At 36.0% G+C, this 23,880-nt stretch overlaps 1 protein-coding gene across 2 annotated transcripts in view; it reads right to left on the bottom strand.

Moving 5' to 3' along the window:
• LOC110449136 (allatostatin-A receptor-like) overlaps positions 1–23,664 on the bottom strand; it is a 69,469-nt gene extending 45,805 nt beyond the window's left edge. The window contains exon 1 of one of the 2 annotated variants that reach the window (XM_021495781.1): positions 22,809–23,664. In XM_021495781.1, coding sequence (XP_021351456.1) covers positions 22,809–23,153 — 345 coding nt within the window. In that variant the 5' untranslated portion in view covers positions 23,154–23,664. The remainder of the gene's footprint in view (positions 1–22,808) is intronic. The other variant, XM_021495790.1, reaches the window with a different exon arrangement.
• Positions 23,665–23,880: the final 216 nt, after the last annotated feature.

Raw genomic sequence — 23,880 nt, 5'->3', positions numbered from 1 at the left:
GTATAAAAAACGATTTTCAGAGAATCCGGAATAGCCGTACTCCTTGTAATACAGACATATTATGAACTGACAGATTGAAGAGAAATCGACAACTTTATATGAAATTTGTGTCAGCCCAGTATTCCAAAGGTCGCTACTAATTTAATCAAATTATTCACCCAGACCCGCCGCTTTGGACGAGTTTTTGCTTTTTCCGGAATAAATGAAACATTCTCGCCATTGTTGACCGAAAACACTCAATATTCGACAATAAGTAACTCCATCTCGCTGATTCAAATCTGCCATATTGGATTCGACTTCAATAGGGAGATTTTGTTGTATTAAGAGTTCGTGCAGGGGATTTATGGACCGTAATGGACTAGTGTGTGTTGTTGTTTCGATTCCTGTTGATATTAAAGAATAAGAAACGATTTTTTTCAAATAGTTTTTTAAAATGCTGTAACTAACATGCAACACTAAAGTTAATTTGGATCAAAAGAGATAACTTTCCTGTGAAGATTATCAAGTATTTCTTTCCTTTTAATCACATGAACAGAGGAGATTGCTAAAGATATACTGGATCATAATAAGTAAAAAAACAAGTGTAGGTGGGTACGTTATGAAAGTATGTATGTTTCCTATCTCTTAAACACCTTTGATTTTTGCTGACTGTCTTTAAAATGTCGAGTCCTGATACAGCTATATGTTGCATCACATGTACGAGGGATCATTACACATATCGAACACCTATCATGAAAGTGACAATACAATTGCCACTGTACTTGTTCTTTGATTGAATATGCTGATAAAACGCAAGCCACCTACACTTATCTAGTCTTTTAATTCCTCTTGAAAAAGAACGCCGATATGGAGGCAAATCAAGCCAGGGGACATTTGATCTCAACATGTGAAGTTGATTATGAAGTTTTGAAAATGGTAAGTGCATCTAGGAATTTGAATTTCATTGAAATAGCTTTAGTGATGTTACGATACGCGGGTGCAGGACAAATCCCCAGTCACGTACTATCGGACTGGAAGAGCGCGGGTCAAGTGTTCAAGGAAAACAACAGAATGAAAGCAGAGAATTATCATCCGTTATCAGTTACCGTCATCGCCTGTTAGTCTAGAGCACACATTAGTCAACAATAATCGTCACGCTATACTCACAGAGTTCCAGCAGTTCTTTAGAAGGAAATGCGTCTGTGATATTAACCTCTTCATTACTGTCCACGAGTTGACAAGGAGGAGGAAGCAGATTGAAAAAGATCCACATTAACGTAAATTTAAACAAGAGATCTTTTGCATCTACACAGAGAAATTTCGGAAATAGGGAACGCAAACTCAGTAGTAACCGCATAGAAACCTACATAAGGCCGTTACATAATTGACATTAAAAACAATACCCCGAATCAGGTTCGTCTATTCGTCGATGACCGTCACGTGTGCGACACAAATGCATTCCAGCTTCTGTTAGGGGGAAATATTTCGGGTTTGATCTAACTAGATATATGCAGCTAAAAACAACACTTTTGTACTCGAAACATCACTAAACAGACTTATAAAGACTTCAACAATTCATATAGCAATGGTTAGTTCTTTTGCTCGGCGCTCTGGGGCAATATCACTAACTTAAAAGATTAAAATCTCATAAAGAAGGGCTTCAACGCACTCCACAAGTGCACGCGAAGTTGGCAGATGAGGTTGAAAGTTAACAAGTGTTATACAAAGACCATACCTCTATTGACCAAACACGCTACGTACCAGACACACTCTATGTTTTTATCAATGTTCACCTTTATAAGAAAGTTACTGCGTGAAGGACAATACATCTATTAAAATGTAGAATGCTTATTCGATTTGAAGTAGAAATATATATAGCTATATACATATTTTACCATATTCAATGGAGCCATGTCGGTGGAACAAAATGTCTTGCGGACAGTTGAAATGTCTCACGTAACACCGTTAAAAAAAACCTGTGTACATAAACAATGTCACTCCCGTACTCGGTTGATTTGTATACAGGTTCTTGTAACACAGCCAGTGAAATGTTGCTTTTCTTTCATTGATTGTGCTATATGAATCCGTATACAATATTAATACAAGTCTGCAATTCTTAACACGCGCTTAGAGACAGAAAACTCGCCTAGAAGAGCAATGATGTATAAATAAAGGTGCAGTGAATTCATATTAAAGAACTGTATGGAAAAAGATTACCAAGAATTATCAATGTATCAGTAGCGATTATTTCAAGAACTGCTCAATTTGTATCAATTAGTTAGCTGAGAGTGACATACGCGTTTATGCTATTGTTGAAAGTATAGGGAATTTTCGACAACTTAAAATCATCTCTTCTTAACAAAATACAGAAATAATTATATGAATCTCTATATAAAGAATCAGCGTTTTTGACAAGGTATAGGACTAAGTATGTGCTTTGAGGTGTATGGTAACGTATAGAACAGCGTCAGGAGCATCCTGGTTATCCAATTATCGTTAACAATCGTTCAACACAAAGATCTTAAATGATAAGTAATGATGGCATTTGAATGACAGCACTGTCGTTCTTATTAAGATTTCGAAATGTTAGGTTCTTTTTTATGCTATAATTGTTTCTCACTTAGTTTTCTTTTTCAGTCGTTCAGCGTCAGAAAAGATCGTTTATGACCGTTTTAACTTTAACGTACTCCCTAGACGATAAACACGTGACATCGTGTTTACTTAATGGCCGCTGCTGAGTCTTTTAGTGTTTGCATTTTTTTGCAAATTAAAAATATATTGAAATACTTGAAACTATCTGACACGCAAGCCCAACAAACGGATTCAAGTACAGATAACATTTTGTTAGGAAAGTCAATGTAATTACCTTATTTTGGATGAGTGGTGTGAAGGAAAATTAAAGTAGGTTTTTACAAGTCTAAAAATACCAGCATTACATGATACGTGTCAGATATAGGGATATCCTTTGTTCTTTGGTTTATAATGCATTTTATTCTTTATTTTCGTCACTGGAACAAAAAGGTAAAGTGGCATTAGCGATGCAAATAATACTTAACAGTTTATTGTGAACTTTAACATTTTTCTCGTTGACAGTTAATCGCTTCTTAACCTAACAATATATAGACATGATAAGATGGACGCTTGTTAACCTAACAATATATAGACATGATAAGATGGACGCTTGTTAACCTAGCAATACATAGACATGGGAAGATGGACGCTTGTTAACCTAACAATACATAGACATGGGTAGATGGACGCTTGTTAACCTAACAATACATAGACATGGGAAGATGGACGCTTGTTAACCTAACAATACATAGACATGGGAAGATGAGCTCTTTTAAACACGCCACTGAAATACTACGCATTGTTGGAAGGTTATTAATGTCAAGATACTGATAAACTGTTTAACGTAAAAATACTTCCGTCACACTTTTTTTATTTATTCATTTCCCCCCGTTTTTTTTTAACTAGGAATGCTCAGGAATCAGGAACGAGGTTCTACTTTTAGAACACAGAAGTCACCGACTCGACAACGCATCAACGGAAAACTCTCTTGGTTAGCATTAAACCAAGCGACCTCGAAACATAGAAACGTAATCCATCGTAACTTACATTCAGCAATATCAAAAACAAAGGAAACCTAATATATTTAACAGGTATATTGACATTTGCACTACAACCCACTATATGATCATTACCAGCAGAAGAAATGCATTTCAGTTTAGTAGGAAAGCAAAACTTTCGTAACGTAACACGAGGTTTACGTATGACGTCATAGATTAACCTAGTTCAATGAGTTATGTCGCTCTGCTTCGAATAACATGGATAATGACCCAACGTCAAACGCTCAGATGACTATGGTTAATCGTTGGCGCCAATTTTATTTAAATAGGGCTGTTCTGTCCATGTCGTTTAGCAGGCTTCATGCAAAATGGATGTAGCTGATTTGCGTTCATACCGGCATGAACATTAAAAAGATAAAACGCCGTTCAATCCCTATATTGTTCCAGAGGTAATTAGCTCATCATTCATGAAGGCTAAACACACAGTACGACCTTTTGTGTCAAAATGTCTACGAAGTATTAATATTAGGGATTGGAATGACCACGTTAGCCACTTAAATATATTTGAGTACGTTTAAGCTGTGTCGTATTAAAAAACATGTTTGTCGATGAGCCAGTCAGATATGGACTGGTCGTCTGATGATGAATGTTTAGCGGGCCGATACTCATATCGATACGGAACAATTAGCTAATCATACACACACACACACACACACCTACACACACACACACACACACATAATTTATCGTGTTGTTGTAACACAAAGTAACAACAATATTCTAAGACTAAGAATTGTTTGGACCACTTAGTCACACATAGGTCACCTCCTATCTCACTGACAGCCTCCCTTATCGCGTAGAAAATATAACAAAGTATCACCTAAGGAATACACATGATAACACTTCCACTCAACATGTACTACTAACGTGTCCTTTCCTCGTTCAAAGTCTTCGTTCCTGCTAGATGATTATATAAACAACACCCCGAGACTTATGAGCAAGCTCTGTTGTATTTTATTTTTTAAGGGTCTATAACACGGCTGTATTTTATAACGTTCTGACCTGTATACATTAAGTTTGTTGATAAGTATGCATGCACAAGCGGACGCTCTAAAACGTTCGCATAGGATGTCGTATTCGGAAAGGAAAGACTTTTCCTTTGTTTCTGTTTGTGGGGAAGTAAAGCGCTCCTAGATGAGGACATCACGATTATATTTTAATTTTGCTTGAAATGCAATGACAAAATACTCCTTAGTCAATTTCCTCCGTGGCCTTCCTATTCTTCGGAAATAAAATTTCCATTTAAAGTTGTTGAATTGCCATTATTTGGATGTTTTGATATCAGTGAAATGTTAATAGAGTGACAGGATCTCAATAATTTCATGACGAAGTTTGCTCACTTACGTGGTTATTTTTTTAAATGTATTTTAACAAAAGGTGTTTAAATACGTCCTGGGAAGTGTGCATGCATCATTGAACTAGCCAGATTAGAAACTAGTTGTCGAAGATGTATTTTCCGCGGATTGATATGAAAACCCAGCCCGTCACGCACGACTATTCAGGCTGTTACGAAAAAATAACATCGAATGATAACGACAACTTGCAATCGGCGAGGAAGTCATAGGGTCACTTCTGAGTAGCCTCAATGCGTAAACGACCAAACTGAGAGATGAGCATTTACAGTAGGTGAGACGGCATTACAGGTTTAACGGCGCAAGGATTTAGATTAACATGACGACACAGAAAAGGTTAATGTTACACAAAAAGGCAACGCTACTAACCCAGATAGGGAAATGTACGTCTAAAACTGCTCAACCGTCCTCGGTTATATGTGCTGTAGGTGCCTATCTTTCCAAAAATACTCAGCTATATCGTGATTCTTGATACGTGAAATAGTTTAATGTTCGTCCATTTTGTCTGTATTTACGTCTTGAAAGACTCGTTCACGTCAGAATGATCGGGGCATCTTAAAATTTCCATTAAGTGAAAGATTCTCAAACGAAGCGCGGTATGGCGTCGGTTTCAAGTAAAACCTTTGAGAATGCCCGTATATGGCATCTCTAAATACAGAGAATTCAATCGTAAAACACAGGAAAAATAAGACCAACCAATGAGACGCACTAAAGTAAATTGAAAGACAACACCATCAAAAAAGACACCAAAACAAAATAAAAGACAAAATGAACCGAGGAGATTGAGGGAAAAGATAGTTTTTAAGGACAACATTGACATTCATAACTGACTGTTTTAATATCAAGAAAGAAAAAGCGTCATGCATTAGTAGGAAACAAGACAAGAATTCAAATTGTTCAAAAGCCCTTTTCATTCAAGAAACTGTCAAACTCGGATATACCCACGTATTGAAAGTGCATTTAGTTGCAGACATTCATTTTTCAGTTACATAACGACCCAATATTACTTCAGTCAAAAACGTACTAAAAACGTCGGAAACCATACGTGTTCCAAACATAAAAACCACTCGTTACACATACACTTTGACAATATTTGTTACATATACACTATTTTTATGTTCCTGTTTTGGTGTTGTTTTAATGTAATAAATAAAACTAGCAGACAGACATGTTATGGATTATTTATAATACTGAGTGCTAAACAGATCAACTTATATTTAAATTACTAAAATACTATGTTGTGCCTCATTGTCAAGAGGGGCATTCATCAGACGCATTTACGAAGCATATATATTTTTCGCAACAATATTTCTAAAACTTTCATTAACTGTAAGATATTACAACAAGGATAATATAAGTTCTTATATATATGTCACATTAAGTCACTCACCAAGATTTAACATTTAGTTGAGTCATATTCATTCAGTGTTTTAATATAGCATGAGTTAAATTTAATGAATTATATTTAAGACAGAAACATTGAACGTGCATGTTAAAGATCAATGCGATTGAATATTTTGAGAATATTGAAGCTATTAAGGCGAACACTTCTGTAAAACTTTCGCCCAGTCAGACTTTCGCCCTTCGCTGTAAAATATTCACCAAGCGTTAATTTCGCCCTTCGTTTCTCATTACTATACATATTATGTTGATAACTAATATTCGCTGTAATGATAAATTCGCTCTCATTACAGAGGGTGAAAATGGCGAAAGCTGAATTGCAGCGATCATTTCCCGGTATACAGCATATAAAACAATATATAAGAACCTGATGGTTTATGTGTCAATCCATGGGAAATGTATACACAGCTGAAATAACACCAGACGTATGACCATGTCTGTACCGATACGCGCTCGGGGAAACAGGCGATCGCAGGTGTTACCCTGAAGGGATGCGTGGTTTATTTGGGATCAACAGGGGTCTGATAGGGTGCCATAGCACCAACAGACAGGCCAATAGATCCCTGTTAAAATTACCAATATCTTTAGGGAAATACACCTAATAGTTTAGTTTGGATATAATCTGAATTGCTGTATGACGGAGTATGGAGCTGACTATCACCATAGACATGCTATGAAACAGTAAGTCTCTAACAGAACGTTAGTATATGCTACTTACGTCGCTGATTGCTACACAAATCGAATCATCTCCGTGAGGAGAAGCATAAACAACTTCTTACGTACACCATGGACTCAGACAGTGCCAATATCTGCAATAACATAATGTACATAGACACACATGGTGACAATAGTTTCAGGAATGTCTCATACCGATAGGGAACGCTGTGCCTGGTCAGAACCTCAGCAGTTGGTAATGATCTCATCTAGCTTTATCAAATAAACACATTTGACGTGCGGCAAAACATTTTTTCCCGTAATGTGCTTAATGATGAATAATGGTGCCTTACTGTGAACAGACAATCGTTAATCTGAATTTGAGAATATCTATAAGACCATCTCTGGGTTAAATAAGAAATAGGTATCTATTTCATTTCAATGTGTTTTATTGACGAAGATGAAGATAGCATATTGTCAAAGTAATTGGCCGACAGGCACAGCCTATGTAAGCCCTCTCAGTAGGCCACCTACTGGACAAGACTTGGGGGATTAAGGGCAATGATTATTCCAACGAACACGTAAAGTGCAAAAGTAAGTGGATCATGGCGCGTGACCAGTATTATTATCTGCACGAGAGAACACAATTTTTTTTTCTTTAAAACGATTATTGATTAATTGATTTTTTGGAGTATTACACACTGTGTACTGGAACTTCAAAACTTAAAAAAAAAATGAGAAAAAAAAAGAAAAAAAAAGCATGATATACTTAAGGATGTTGGATTTCGATTCAAATGCAAGCTGAAGTCCAGATTGGCCAAATTTGTAAATAGAAGAGATAGAAAATGTGTTTTCAAGGCTAAACGAGATGTTTGATCAAGTCGGAAATTATAGGTTCAAAAACAGAAAACAAAACAAAAACAACAAAAAGGAGCATTAATCATTTTATCTACTCTCTGTTTTTATCATGGAATCTTTATGGTTATCTAGATTTGGAATTATTGCTTTGAATCTATGTTGTTGCGATGAAGAGCTCGTTTTCAATATTGAAACGATAACGAAGGTAAATGACAAATTTAAATGAAGATTAAGGCGTGCTAATGACGATGACGATGGAACAACCAGTAGCAAAACTAATGAAATTATCAGATGCGATTAATTGACATTATCAGTGGAAAAGTTGTTTGGTCAAAACCATGTCTATAAGGATATTCAACAAATACAGCAGACCCTGAACTGCTGCTTATATCTAATCCGCAAGCTGGATAAAGAAAATTATAATCCGCACCTGAAAATAGTTTCGTATTATAAGGTACGTTTTTTAACTGTCTTATATTTTTCACTAAGCGATACCTCAGTCATGTGTTGGTATTATGGAAGTATTAGTTAAGGTTTTGTACGAAAGCCGAATATGTTACTTTAAATTGTAAAGACGTAATTAAGATTAAGTATTGCATGGATAACAATGTCATTATAACGACAGAAAAAACCCGGCTTTGTACGAAAGTCGGTTGGTGTCGTAATTACGACTAATTATGTCGTAATTAAGAGGTAAGAATGTCGTTATTACGGCAGAAAAAAAAGTGTACGGAATTGTTAAAAAAATGATTGCTAACGACTCCCTGTTCGAGCGGTACATAATATGTTCTTAATCGCTTCAACAATTACTGCAACATATTGAAACCCACTACTAACATAAACAAAAACTTAAAACATATTTTTTGAGAACAGGAAAATAAAAAATTAATTTTAACTATAAAAATAAAACTCTGGCGGTAAAAGATTCGAACACGTATCCGAGTAAAATATTCACTACAAAGCTAGAAACAATATATAAAGCAAGAAAATTTGACTACATACAACTTGAAAGGAGTGAAATTCCAGGAGAAGACTTATATAGGCACTGCCTGTTGTCTAATCCTTTTGCAAATACAATAAAATTTGTTGAAACCAACAAGGAGTGTTATAAAATGTTCATTTCCTGTCATTTTACGCGAACGAGGTATGGAGGCTTCGTAAGGTTGGCATCACCGGAAGCCTACAATTTTAATATAGTAGAGTGAATGGTACTCTTAAGGCGTTGTGCATTAAACTGTAGCGTACATGGAGAACTTCGCTGTTCCTCATTAGAAATTGATATTAAAACAAGAAAGATAACCAATGACATGGGGTGATGTCCCGTAGAAACGACTTTTCTAGTACTTTATATTTTCTGCTGTTTAACGGCAATGAGATGATTGTGTCGAATTTCATTATAAATAGAAGGTAGAGACAGTTAATTGGCAAATCAAACTCCATGAACAGTCAATAGATTTTCTTTCTTTTTTATCATCAAAATAGCTTACCGAAAAAAATAACCCAAAAATTAATGTGATTGAGATAACTTCTTGCGTGCTCAAACTAATGGTATTTGTATAACCGCGAAGGAATACGAATTTTTTATGGCAAAGTGCCCGAATATTGTACATAGGAGCAAGCCATACGTATTTAGAATTTCCCATTTCCATTTTCCGAAAGAAAAGGGATTATTTGAATCCCTGAAAATTCGGTATCCAGTCCATGTAATGTCAAATTGAATGTATGTATTCAGTTTTGTTTTCTTAATCGCTCAGGAAATTCATACAAAAACATACAAACTCTTATCAAATTAAGATACAAAATAAATTCCTGTGATATTTTAATGATTGAGTGTATGCATATAACGATTGACCTTCATTTTGACGGTGTATCAATATTATGAAAGCAGTTGGCAACAAACATAGCGCTACAAAGGGAATAAGTTCGTTGCCAATTGCGTTCATACTCGTATGAACACGAAAAGAGAGATTTACATATATATACAATGTACACATACATTTTAAAGTAATTATATAAAAAAAATATGAATGTACTTATAATTTATCGTTTAAAATATCCGTTGTTCTCATGATGCACGTCATACGTATTCATCGATTGATTATGAAATCGTACCAAAGATTACCGTAAAATAATCTGGTGTTCCCTTCCACATTTAACACTGATGTGTGGTGGTATCATTGCCCACATTTAACCCTGATGTGTTGTGGTATCATTGCCCCCATTTAACCCTGATGTGTGGTGGTAACATGGCCGACATTTTACACTGATGTGTGGTGGTATCATGGCTGACATTTTACACTGATGTGTGGTGGTATTATTGCCCACATTTAATACTGATATGTGGTGGTATCATTGCCGACATTTAACACGGATGTGTGGTGGTAACATGGCCGACAATTAACACTGATGTGTTCTGGTAACATTGCCCACATTTAACACTGATATGTGGTGGTATCATTGCCCACATTTAACACTGATGTGTTGGGGTATCATTGCCCACATTTAACACTGCTGAGTGGTTGTATTATTGCCTACATTTAACACTGATGTGTGGTTATTCATCGATTGATTATGAAATCGTACCAAAGATTACCGTATAAACAATGAATGACTCCATAACAAACAAATAATCTGGTGTTCCCTTCCACATTTAACACTGATGTGTGGCGGCATCATTGCCCACATTTAACACTGCTGAGTGGTTGTATTATTGCCTACATTTAACACTGATGCGTGGTGGTAACATGGCCGACATTTTACACTGATGTGTGGTGGTATTATTGCCCACATTTAACACTGATGTGTGGTGGTAACATTGCCCACATTTAACACTGTTGTGTGGTGGTATCATTGCCCATATTTAACACTGATGTTTAGTGGTATCATTGCCTACATTTAACACTGATGTGTGGTGGTAGCATTGCCCACATTTAACACTGATGTGTGGTTGTAACATGGCGGACATTTAACACTGATGTGTGGTGGTATCATTGCCCACATTTAACACTGATGTGTGGTGGTATCATTGCCCACATTCATGTCTTTCTACGTTGTCTCTACAATGGCCGAGATGTCACAGAAACAAATGTTTTATGACTGTGTTGTACATGTACTCAAATAGAACGGGAGGTGTGTTTTAGCATTACCGATAAGTTCATTGTACAATAGACATCAGTACATGCAATAAAAGAGCGTTTGGTTGTCGTTAAGAACTCTAAAACATGACCTTGATAGTTTCCTCGGGGCGTATATAATATCTTTTATATATGTTAGTGAATTCCTTTGCGTGATGTGAGCTACCGATCAAACGAAACCTGATTGTTGAACACATTCTAATAAACATGTTGACCCACTTGTCGAAATATTGAAGTATTCTATCACACGTATGCAATATAAATATTATCCAGCGGGAAACAATCAAATTTCCTCTCTGTATTTTATGTCCACTGTATATTGAACCCTATAACCACTAACTAATTTATTGTATTTAAGTTACTTACTTATTCTGCTGACACTAGGATAATATTTCTGTGTGGACGCTGTCCAATAAATAATTCTTTTGTTCCGAAATGACATTCCTATTAGCTGGAAATGAAAAACACACCCAAGCCTTATGTATTTATTGGAATCATGTCAGAATATCAACTATACGAACAGCAATACATACCCATTAAATCATTACGAACCCATCGCAAGAAATGGTATCTTTGAGAATGGCGAATGTTATCACCGAAAAGATATGAGGAACACACCTTCCAAGCAGACTGCGTCTATAATTCTGCCAATGAACTTGATGGGTATACTGTTAAACCAATTATTTAAGCGGTTTTCTTTTTTATTTCGTTGTTTTTGTTGGTAATCATCTTCCACGAATTCATAGGTAAACGAAGTAATTACAATTTTGACCTAAAGCAATACTCAATTTGGGTAGGTACTCGTAATCCACGAACTCATGTCCCCAGGAAACAATTTTTTGAAGGGCCCCAAGAAATTATCTGATTTCACGGAAGGTTGTTTAAAAGGGATTGTTAGGTACATGTGTAACCCTTGTAACATTTTCTGCATGGAAAGTAAAATTATGAAGAGGCCATTTGCTTACAATGTTTCACGGAACAATCATGTTATAATATATTCATTGAATAAAGACGTGTATGAATAAATTAGAAATGCACGAACGAGTGCATTAATGAATGTCTGAATAGGTAAATGATTGATGATGACGACCGCGAGACCGTCCTGTACGGAAACGACCATGACATAATGACCCCCTATATGGTCGTAACCAGTATGGATGCGGTGGTTGTATAATAAACGCTCAAAAGAGGATATGTATTATCGGTTCATGAAATAATATAAAATATCGGTCGTGATACTGTTTTTAACGCCCACTTAAAACGTTATGAATAAAGTAGGTAATGTGTAACTGTGATGAAACGGACGTAAAACAAGCAATTTGTAATGTCAGTCGTACTAATGTTTGGTAACGCACGCTCAACAAGCTGTATATATTATAATGTCGGTCGTTAAATTGTGGTGTTACGCACGCTCAACACGCTATATATATATATATATATATATATATATAATATCGGTCGTGCAATTGTAGTGTAACGCGAGCTCAACAAGCTACATATATATACATGTATATATAATGCCGTTCGTGTAATTGTGCTGTAAACCACCCTCAACAAGCTACATGTATATATATATCTAATTCGTTCGTGTAATTGTCGTGTAGCGCACGTTTAAGAAGTTAAATATTTGCAATGTCAGTTGTGTTACTTTGCTGTAACGCTTTGGAAACAGGTAATATTAATATTAATACTGTATGCAATGTCGGTCATGCTGCTATGGTGTAACGGACACACAACTAGCTGTATGTAATGTCGGTCGTGTTGCTATGGTGTAACGCACACACGACTAGCTGTATGTAATGTCGGTCGTGTTGCTATGGTGTAACGGACACACAACTAGCTGTATGTAATGTCGGTCGTGTTGCTATGGTGTAACGGACACACAACTAGCTGTATGTAATGTCGGACGTGTTGCTATGGTGTAACGCACACACAACTAGCTGTATATAATTTCGGTCGTGTTGCTATGGTGTAACGCACACACAACTAGCTGTATGTAATGTCGGTCGTGTTGCTATGATATACACGCTAAACTAGCTGTATGTAATGTCGGTCGCGTTGCTATGGTGTAACGCACACACAACTAGCTGTATATAATGTCGGTCGTGTTGCTATGGTGTAACGCACACACAACTAACTGTATATTATGTCGGTCGTGTTACTATGTTTTAACGCACACACAACTAGCTGTATGTGATGTCGGTCGTGTTGTTATGTAGTAACGCACGTAAAACTAGTTGTTTGTAATGTCAGTCGTGTTACTTTGGTGTAACGCACACAAAGCAAAACGTATGTAATGTGGGTCTGGTTGAAAATTATGAAAAAGGCGCTATTTGTCCGTAATAGCGTTTTTTTCTTATCTTCTTTTAAATTATATTCAGCGGCAACTATTTCACTTACTGAATGAGCTCTGATAATAACAAAATATGTTTACGTTTTCCGAGCCACTTTAATCGATAGACCGCTGTTCATTACGTACTGAGTAGTGTTAATGTGAACTTATAAGCTGAGGAAGCAGGGTTCACTCCGTCCCCGTACATTCCATCAACACTTTGGTCTCTATGTTATGTTTTTCTCTCTTTATCATAATTTGATCACATACTATAAAGAAAAATTTACGTTAGTCAACACGACTGCTATCATCCTATCGGGTCCACTTCATTAAAAGCTAAATGATATTTAAACATAAATTATACATTTATGACATTTTTGATAAAACGAGAAGGAAACAACACACAACGTGTGTCATAATTATATTGATTGCTAACAGGAAAACACGATTCAACGCAATCAACCTTGTTTGTTTACACCTATTGAACATTTAATGGCTCATTAATAGCTCGTTTCACGAGTCTAGTGTGTTTATGACGGCCCTCGGGGGTGCTGTAATACGAAGGAGAGTAGAATAAATTATTTGCATGTGTTTAGGTCGAGCATTCCGAGATCCTCCGATGGAAAAAACTAGCTTGAGCTTTCAATGTGAGTTGTCAGTCGAATTTCCTGACATCATCTTGAGCAGAAGATAAAACTGAGGCGATGTTTAAGTGAACCTGCTAGTCGAGTTTTCTGAAATCGTTTTGAGGAGAAAGGTCGAAATTGTATTGAGATTGAAGTGTAAATTGTTAGTCGAGCTAGTCGTGTTAGTCGAGCTATTCGTGTTAGTCGAGCTAGTCTAGTCGAGCTAGTCGTGTTAGTCGAGCTAGTCTAGTCGAGCTAGTCGTGTTAGTCGAGCTGTTCGTGTTAGTCGAGCTAGTCGTGTTAGTCGAGCTAGTCTAGTCGAGCTAGTCGTGTTAGTCGAGCTAGTCTAGTCGAGCTAGTCGTGTTAGTCGAGCTATTCGTGTTAGTCGAGCTAGTCGTGTTAGTCGAGCTAGCCGTGTTAGTAAGATATAAGTCGAGTTTCCGGAGATCGCTCTGAGGAGATTGCTAATACGAAGTCTGAAGTCGAGTTTCCTGACATCATTGCAGAGAGAGGTGAACACGAATTGAGATTTAGATGTAAGCTATTAGTCAAGTTTCCTAACATCTATTTGAATAGAGAGAAGAAACGATTTGAGAGTTAGGTGATAATTAGTCGGGTCGCCTGAGATCGCATTGAGGAGAGAGAAGAAACGATTTGAGAGTTAGGTGTCAGTTAGTCGGGTCGCCTGAGATCGCATTGAGGAGAGAGTGAGAACAAAGTTGGGATTTAAGTGTTAGATGTAGGTCAAGTTTTTTGATGTCGCATTGAGCAGAGAATTGAAAATGATTTGAGATATAGGTGCGCTTTGTTAGTCGAGTTTCCTGCCATCACCACGAGAAGGGATTTGAGATTAAAGAGTGAGAGTGTATTCATTTTTTTTCGCGGTCGCCCTGAAGACAGAGGAGAAAATATTAAGTTGAGGTGTATGTATATAAGCTGTAAGTCGCGTTTCCAGATATCGCCCTGAGGTGAGGATGAAACTGAGTTGAGATATCTACGTGAGTTTTTAATAGAATTTCCTGTGGCCGAACCGATCCGAGAACAATCGCATTAACTTGTGTATTGATACTGTATTCTCCTATTTAGATAAATTATTTGGAAATAAATCCGAGACAAAGTGGACAGAGTCATTAGATACAGCATTGTTTGTAGACACACATGTACAGTTTATTTGTCTGGACAATGTTTTATCGAGACTTTGTACCGCCAACTGTATCGAATCATCCTTAATCTACACCAATATAAAACCCAGAACAAAATTGCTTAGAATATACATTCGCATTTTCTAGCGATTTATCCATGTACTTTACACAAAATAATTACTTGCATAATAACGATTTGCTAATTTAAACGCCTCGGCAATCGACTTTCAAACAAAAAATCCAAAGATTTGTTCAAATTGCAATAATTTAATAAACACAAAAGTAAAAATTCTCCTGAATGGCGCATTACTAAATATCTGATAGACTTTCCATCGACGAATCATTCAAGAATGCTTTCATTCTGAATGTTCTTATCGTGGTTAAACCAAATTAGCGCCTGATTACACAACATTAGTATTCCCATGTCGGAAAGGGTACGGAAAAACGGACGATGCTTTTTTTTTTTTGTAAATCCTGCCGAATGATTTCTTTACAAATCTAAGATAGTATTGTCACTTGCCATGATTACTATACGGGGTAACTTCGTAGAGGGCGATAATTATTCACGTTTATCGTCCGTGACAGTCGAAGCATAAAATCCGGAATCAATGCTACAAGGCTATAAGATAACACGTATTGAAGGAAGTACTCCATGATTGGACAACAGTTTTACATATCACACATATTTCTTTCAGCGCCGCTGTGTCACTACGGCTTACCAAAAGACTTTAACCTTGGTTTTTTATTATTGCAGTTGTTTTTCTTGACGATTTATTTCTGGCTTCTAAATGCATTGATGAGCTTATCAGGACTGGTAAAAAACTGACCATGTCCTTCAATTTCACGTTCAGATAAATAGACGATATGCTGTCTTTGAAGAACAACAATTCCATTGACCACACTGATCGTATATACCCTCAATACCTTGAAAAATGGATACCACAGACTCATCTACTTCAAGCCGCTTTAATCGATCTTTACCTTCAATGTGACCGACGAAAGGTACACCCTAATACTGAACTGTTCGAAAGGCGGGACGATTTCGACTTTCCTATAGTGAACTTTCCCTTTCTTGGTAGTTACATCAATGTTAATTCGCCACTCAAGATCTTGCTCCAATTAGTATGACTTCCATGATGGATGATGACTGCTGACGGACAAATTTATATCACAGTGTTTCAAAGATGCAGGTTGATGTAGACTATGGACAAGTTTATGGTCGCCATTAGGATCTCGCAGAGAAGTGTGCTTCCGTATGGGTATAACAATCGATATTTTTTGTATAATGCTCGTAAGAGTGGTTTTGTATAATGCTCGTAAGCCTTGTGGTCTTGTCATCAATATCCAATTTCTCGATGCGTGGACGTGACATTACTAGGGTCGATTTAGATGACGGGTGCCATCGACAAAGCAGAAGACGCTTTTCCTTTCGGAACACATGGTCTTATTCTCCTTGCATTGTTTCAATGGGCTTTACTTTGTAGATATTTGCACTAGCATAATCAATTAAGAGTTCGAACTTTGGTTGTGTTGACATTTCGGTATTCTCTTGTTGTTTAAAGTAATTGTTTGGTATTATTTGAAATGTTGTATAGCTCAACAGTCGTATGGAAAATGGAAACAGGGAAGTTACCATCAAAAAAGAAAGGGAAAGTTGAAATCGTCAGTTTAGTATAAGGCTGTCCCTGAGAGTCATAATGAAAGTTAAGATCGAGGAAAGCGGCTGAAGTAGAAGTGTCACAAGCATCCTTGATTTCAATCTCAGGAAAGTACATGTATATACGATCGATGTTGTCAACATATTTACAGCCCTCCGTCGATATATCTTAGTGAGAAATTGAAGAGTTTTTGTTACAAGCCCTTATAAGTTCATCAATAAATTCAGCCTCGTACGATTAGAAAACAAAATCGACCAGAAGAGGGTCACAGTTTGTTCCCATAGGAAAAATTATCTTGCCATGTTTACACAAAGAAAATCTGTAAAGTTTGTGTACTACGCAGTAAGCTTCTTCCTGGATTTTCCAGGCACGTGTCACATCACACAATAATATATAGGATTAGGGAATGGTATTAGTAGTGTCTGACTATACAATTTAGAAAGTTACATCGTATTTGAAACAGGTTGTTTGTCGAATTGCTTTAGGGATTTACGTGATAAGTGTGATTGCATCGTTCAGGGAGTATCTCTCATCACTGTACATCAGCGCGAGGTCAGTTGTCAGTTACCTTCCTATAAGATTGTATTTATTATCTGGTATCACTGCCTGTATTAACGATAGGAGGATATGCCTTTAGTATTTTCTGTCTTATACTATATGAGATAGTTGGGCCCAAGAGAAAATGGTATATTTTGATCGACGTAAATAGAGGAATAAATCAAAATATATGTTGATGCCTATACTTAATAATGCGTTTTAAACGCAGTACCGGATAAAAAAAAAAATCTAGTTTTTATTGTTTTTGGGGGGGTTTTCATCTTTTTATCTTCTTTTTTTTTCCTTAGAAAATTTTTATTAGTTGTAGTTCTTCATATGGTATGACATATGTAATGTCCAAACGCACAAGTTCAAAACGTGCCTCTCACACGATCTTCTTCTTTTAAATCAATCATCTTCATGTAAAATTTAAAAACAATTTTGTGTGTGTAACTTCAGCTTACACTTCATTAAAAACCTAAAAACTAAAAGGCATGACAACCTTTAATGTTATAGGAATAAAACTACATAAAAACCCATCAAAAACTACAAAGCGAAAACCGAAGTATCAATGAAACCGTTAATCTAGCTAAAATCAATTAATAAGTAAGTACAAGGAGAATAAGTCCAGGTGTTTCGGAAGGGTAATCGTTTGAAATTGAAGGACAAGGCTTTTGTTACCAGGACTGATAAACCAGTCAATTGATTCAGCAACAAGGTTACGGCAAACCTCGGGGATGAAGAAATTTACCAGTGGCGTCTCTCCGCAGCACATAATAATGATACCAGCAATTACCAAGCGCCAATGTAAACTTTATTTTCTGAAATAAGACGTATATGTGAATATTGCTCAGAGCGGAGCTGTATGTATTGTTTTACGAGCATATAACAAACAGCTTCAACACGCAAGGACGTAACATTTTACAGCGTCAACCTACAAGTGCAAATTATATTACGTTGCTATGTACATGTATAAGAAAACAACTACAATACATTTCATGAATACTAAGCTGAGAAATCTGCATTTTTGGTAGTGCTGGACATTTGTTAATCCTATCCGTGGGGTGCCTTGATCGCTTGCACGTGCAGGTTAACGCAGTTGTTACGGTTTTCAACGTAGGCACTCGTGCGTTTGTCAAAGCCCGTCTGTTTTCATTATTTTGACATTTCTTAAAGGGACGAGATGGTCATATGGTCCAGAAAAATGTTTTTCTTTCTTTGCCTTTCTGCTTCTAAGACCATCTTTTCCAATACAGCTTTTTCTTTCTTACGATTTATAGCGTTTATTGTTCTAAATACACACCACAATAGACGTGCACTGGCAAATAATAATTAAGAAGATATGATTTGTACGTCAGCATGTGGCGAAAAAGTAAGATTTGTTGACTGCATGTATTCCTCATGACAATAAAACTATTTTGTCTTGCGCTAGGCCTCTTCGCTTTTTTCCACATTAATCAATTTGCACTATATTTTACAAACTGTTTTCAGTAGAACAGTTGTTAAGATGATATGCAAGAACCAGAATCTCTGATGTGATGTATGGATATGATCGTTCGGTAAGCCTCAGAGTTTTGCTCAATATTTTATCCCTTGGGTTCGAATGTCTTTAGCCATAGCATATAACAGAGCTGATTTCTATTGTTCTTGTACTAGGAAGCATTTGTCAAAAGGTCTGCATCATATATTTCATGTAAAAGTATAATTTTGACCTATTGAAAGGCTACTTAGGAATCTCCCTTCTATATTTACCTTCTTTACCTTTTGTTCTGTCAGATGTTTTTCTTTAGTTTCGCCTTTTTCGCCTTACGTAGCGAGGGCGAATAAATCATAACAGCGAACATTAACAAACCATACGATATACGTAGTAATTCAATTTGAAGTGCGAAATTCATACTCATATGTATTTTACCTGCAAGGGGCGAAAGTTTGACCGGGCGCAAATTTCCCGGTATGCAGATAAAAATATCATTTGCAATATGTGACAAAAAATTGACGGCCTTATCCTGAAAGTAACTGTCGAGTTATTTAAATGCTTTTCCGAAAACAATAGTTCCAATACCTTAATGACAATCCAATATATTGTTGAGATAATTTAATAAACGCTGTATTTTACATTTGCCGAGACATTTGAATCATATACTGATTACGTTTTGTCGAGATACCTAAATCACAATGTTATAAATAATTGATGCGATACCTGAATAATATCGTTATAAACAACTGAGAAACCTAATCGTTTCCTAAAAGCAATTATTCAGATGTCTAAATAATATAAAATAACACGGTTACTTGATATATTTCCCCCTTGAGTTCTTCACTCGCTATATCTTTATGGAAGTGGTGTTGAAGGAAGCATGCCCTAGTTTCATTATTTTAGTAAAATTAATAGTGTTGCCAATATACTGTTCCAATACAACTTATCTCAGCATTTCCAAATACTTTAGTCACAATTCTTCTCAGACTAGTGTATCATAAGTTATTCTTTCCTGATGTCTTAATTGAGAACAATAACTCAATTAAAGTGTGTTTTAATAAAATTTTGATTTCTTTGGCCAGGAAAAATACTGTTTTGAATAATGTAACAAATCACAAAACAAACATTGCGTTGGCTTCGTTTTGTAATTTTGCGCTGCATCGCATTTGGCATTTATGAATGAATGAAATAATTAAATTTAAAGATAAAAGATAGTTTATTTAGTTGGAAGTTGTATCATCCAATCATTAGTAACAATTATCTACCGTTTCCCAAATAACTAGGCTAGCAGGCAAATATTGCTGTTACGGCTAGTGATATGTTGTATGCAATCAGTGTCATTCATACTCTTTAACTACTGCTGAGTACTCTCGACAATCAACGTTTCCCAAAAGCTCCATTCTATTAACTCCATCATTTCGAACAAGACTTCCCCGAAGAGCATAAACAAATGGCTCTATGGTCCCTCGTGACACTCTATCCGCTTCTATGCCGTCACAACAGGAATTAATCACGCTCATTAACGTAAGAAAGACAATAGCGTTAGTTAGAATGATGGGAGTTTTTGTATCCCTGTTATGCAGTGATAGGGTGTCGAATTAAAATTCTACTAGTGCTATCATTGTTCGCAGTAATGTAAATCTAACCATGGTTACGTCACTGTTGACTGTTATCTCACGAGAAGGGTTCCTTTGTTGGTGCCGTCAATCACTAGAGTGCTGAAGTGTCTATTCACAAACAAATGACTACTTAAGTACACATTCTCACTTAAAAAAAAAACTGGCTTCCATTTCCAATCTATATTATTTCTTATGTAGTTTCTTACATAAACATTCTGGCTTTATCATGTTCTCTTCAACTGAACATTCCTCCCGGACTAAATATAGCTAGCATATCCAATCTGTGTTGAATATTGTGATATCATAGAATGAATACTACGGCTTTTATTTTTCGACTTTTCATATTACCAATGTTATATCTAGAAACTATTGCATTTCGTGTTTCGGTTTTTGATTTTATTAATACAATATTTATATACTTTGGTCTCTGTTTGGTTTCTCGGTTTTCGAGAATGGAAATGAAATCGATGTCTACAAACCTTACCTTATTTTATTACACTATCGGAAATGTCCAAGGAAAACACATGATCTCAAAATCACGTTTGACAAACAAACAAAGAAATGAAAACCCTACATATGGATTTTTAATCTGTCCAGTATAAGTCGATTGTTTGAGTAAAATAACACAAGAAAGGTGTAAATTGGTTGAAGAAACCGTTGGTTAGAATTGCCTGAAGTATTCTGATCCTTTTACATTTTCTATTAATGGTATAATCATTAAACGAATCAATACGTTTTTAGTTTCAGACAAACTTCTTTAACTATTTTCATATGTCGATAAAGATATATGTATTATATATGTATGTGTGTTTAAGGTTGCTAGGCTATAATCGCGGTCACAAAAAACAGCGCGAAATTAAAAACGCAGCGAATATTAATACCATGAATTATAATTTCATTGAATATACATTTACAGACACATAAGTTTGTGTACTTGTTTACTACCAAATAATGAAAATGAAACAAAAATTTAATAACACCTCTTTACAAACACATTTATAAAATATATCCCATCACTCCGTGAAAATAAACAAGAGTACAGTTTTCATGATGTTCAATTGTATGAATTGTTTAAATCGAATTATAGTATATCATCCATTCATGTCTGTATTTTCAGCTACTAAGATCAACTATGTATGATATATTTGTCCTGCTCGTAATGACGGAAAGTCTTTATAGTTTATACACGTTTAATATGAACATTCTTAATCTTAAACGGTAATTTGTAACACAGTACAAGTGGCAGCAGTTAAAATAACATCTGGTCTTAAGTGAAAGCAGTTGTACTTATACAAGGACATCCATGTTCTCTAACAAGAAGTTTTAGGGTATATATAGCTACTGACAGTTTGTAATATGATAACCGCTGTAACAAACATTTATAATTATTTAACACTGATTTGTAATGTTATTACAATGAAGGTTAAGGTTGTAACAAGGATTATTACGGTTTAAAATGTTGATATTGATCGGAGATGTTGTTAAATTATTACAGCAAAAACTGCCAAGATTGTTTAAAACTTCTTCGTCGTTGATTTTTCTTTGTGACAAGTGCTGTTGAAGTAGTCTTAAGTTTTGTTGATATTTACACTTAGCAAGAACCGCTAAAGTTGTTTGACGTTGTGTCAACGTGTTGTACAAGGTTTATCAGATTTAGCGTTGAAACGGGTTGAAACTGGTACCGTTAAATTTGTTTCGTGTTTGGCCAACATTACCGTTGTGCAATGTATGGTAACAAGGTTTTTCAAGGTTTTCAGGGAACAAGTTTTGTGAAGGTACCTTTTGTTAGTTGTATTCGAACAGAGACATGCGAAGGTTACTGATGTACATTATATTGATTTTTTTGTCAAGGTAACAGTTATACGACATATTGTAAAAACCGTTGTCAAGGTTACCGTTGCATAGTATAACATATAATTTCTATGAAGGGTTGTCAAGGAGGTCACCGTTGTAGGATATATAAGGTCGTCAAGGTTAATCGTTGAAAATATATTTTCAAAGTTGTAATGAGGATTTTTAACATCGTGTAACTAGGACTTTAAATTGTAAAAACTATCAAAAGAAAAGGATCGCTCAAATTTACGGTATGAATGATATGTGTAAAGTGTTGCATCAACCAAGTTTTAACAATATTTCAAACGACCCTTCTTAAAGTTTTATTGTTTCAAGCTTACTGATAATGTACCTGTTTTGACGTTGCCAAGATAATACACAACTTGTGGTTCTAGTATCACAAGGAAAATGGTCTGAACATGTTACAGGACATGTTTTATCAAAATGTGAAAAACCATCACAATTTCATCTAAGAGTCCTGCTAAATTTTCAAAATATTTTGAAAAGGTTTGCTTTTACTCTAGTTCGATTAAAATAACAAAATATGAAAATAAAAACATAAAGTATAAACTTTACCTTAACAGGAACACAGATGAGAACAAAGATGAGGTCAGCGGAAGCCAGATTCACAAGGAAAACGTTGGTGATACTGCGCATGCGCGGAAACAAAACAATTGCGACGATGACAAGAACATTCCCAACAAGACCAATAAGTCCGACGAAGGAATAAAACACAACTGTTGGTATGAACTCGTTAAGGGGGAGATGGTTAAGAGCCTCCTGGTAATCATACTCGTATGTGTAGTTTCCGTAGTAATCCATGTAAATGTCCTCTCCGTAAGATGGTGACGCCATGGTATTCTCATCCGTCGGACTTACCACACCGGAAGTAACACCTTGGACACTTGAATTCGTCGTCATTTTAAAGTTTACACTGAAAGCGTATGTTCAGCGAGAAACTAACGAGTGTGACCCAACTGTAATGTTTCGTGACAGTGACGGTTGGACCACTGGTACCTTCATTTATATTCCGTGTCGTCACAGCTTAACTTTGAGATCAATGAATAGTATATCTGTTATCTCTGGTAATGCTATTCCATTCCTTATCGCACTGAAACATAGAACATATATATTTCTTTTCAATACCATGACGAATCTAAACATCAACAATTTCAATATGTCGTGTGGTTAGTTGTCAAAGTTTCAATAGCCTCACTGTATGGCTAAGGGCCCACCCTTACAAACTGACACTTCGTGTCAACATCACGCGGCAGAGATTACTATCGTCTCCTAATCTAGCACCAGCCATAAACGTCTGCGGCAACAAGCGCCTACGAATAACAGGCGACACTCCACGAAATAGACTGATAAAATATTTACATTACGAAATATCTCGGTATATAAACTAAAATATCACCCTGGGAAAATTCATTTCACAAATAAAAAATTACACATTACAAAAACGTCTTTGTTTCAGCACTCGTTACATTCAATCCTGACCCCCGTTCCACAGGAGTATTAACACTTGTCTAAATGCGCATTTCCTGTAAGTGTAAAAAGTCTTAATCAGATAACAACCTTATCACAGTTCACAGGGTTAGTTAACAGCCAGAATTGTTCACCATTTTTGAATATTATGATCTTCATG

Source organism: Mizuhopecten yessoensis, unplaced genomic scaffold (genome assembly GCF_002113885.1).
Source record: "Mizuhopecten yessoensis strain PY_sf001 unplaced genomic scaffold, ASM211388v2 scaffold431, whole genome shotgun sequence".
NCBI lineage: Eukaryota > Metazoa > Mollusca > Bivalvia > Pectinida > Pectinidae > Mizuhopecten > Mizuhopecten yessoensis.
This window is presented reverse-complemented; position numbering and strand designations above follow the sequence as displayed.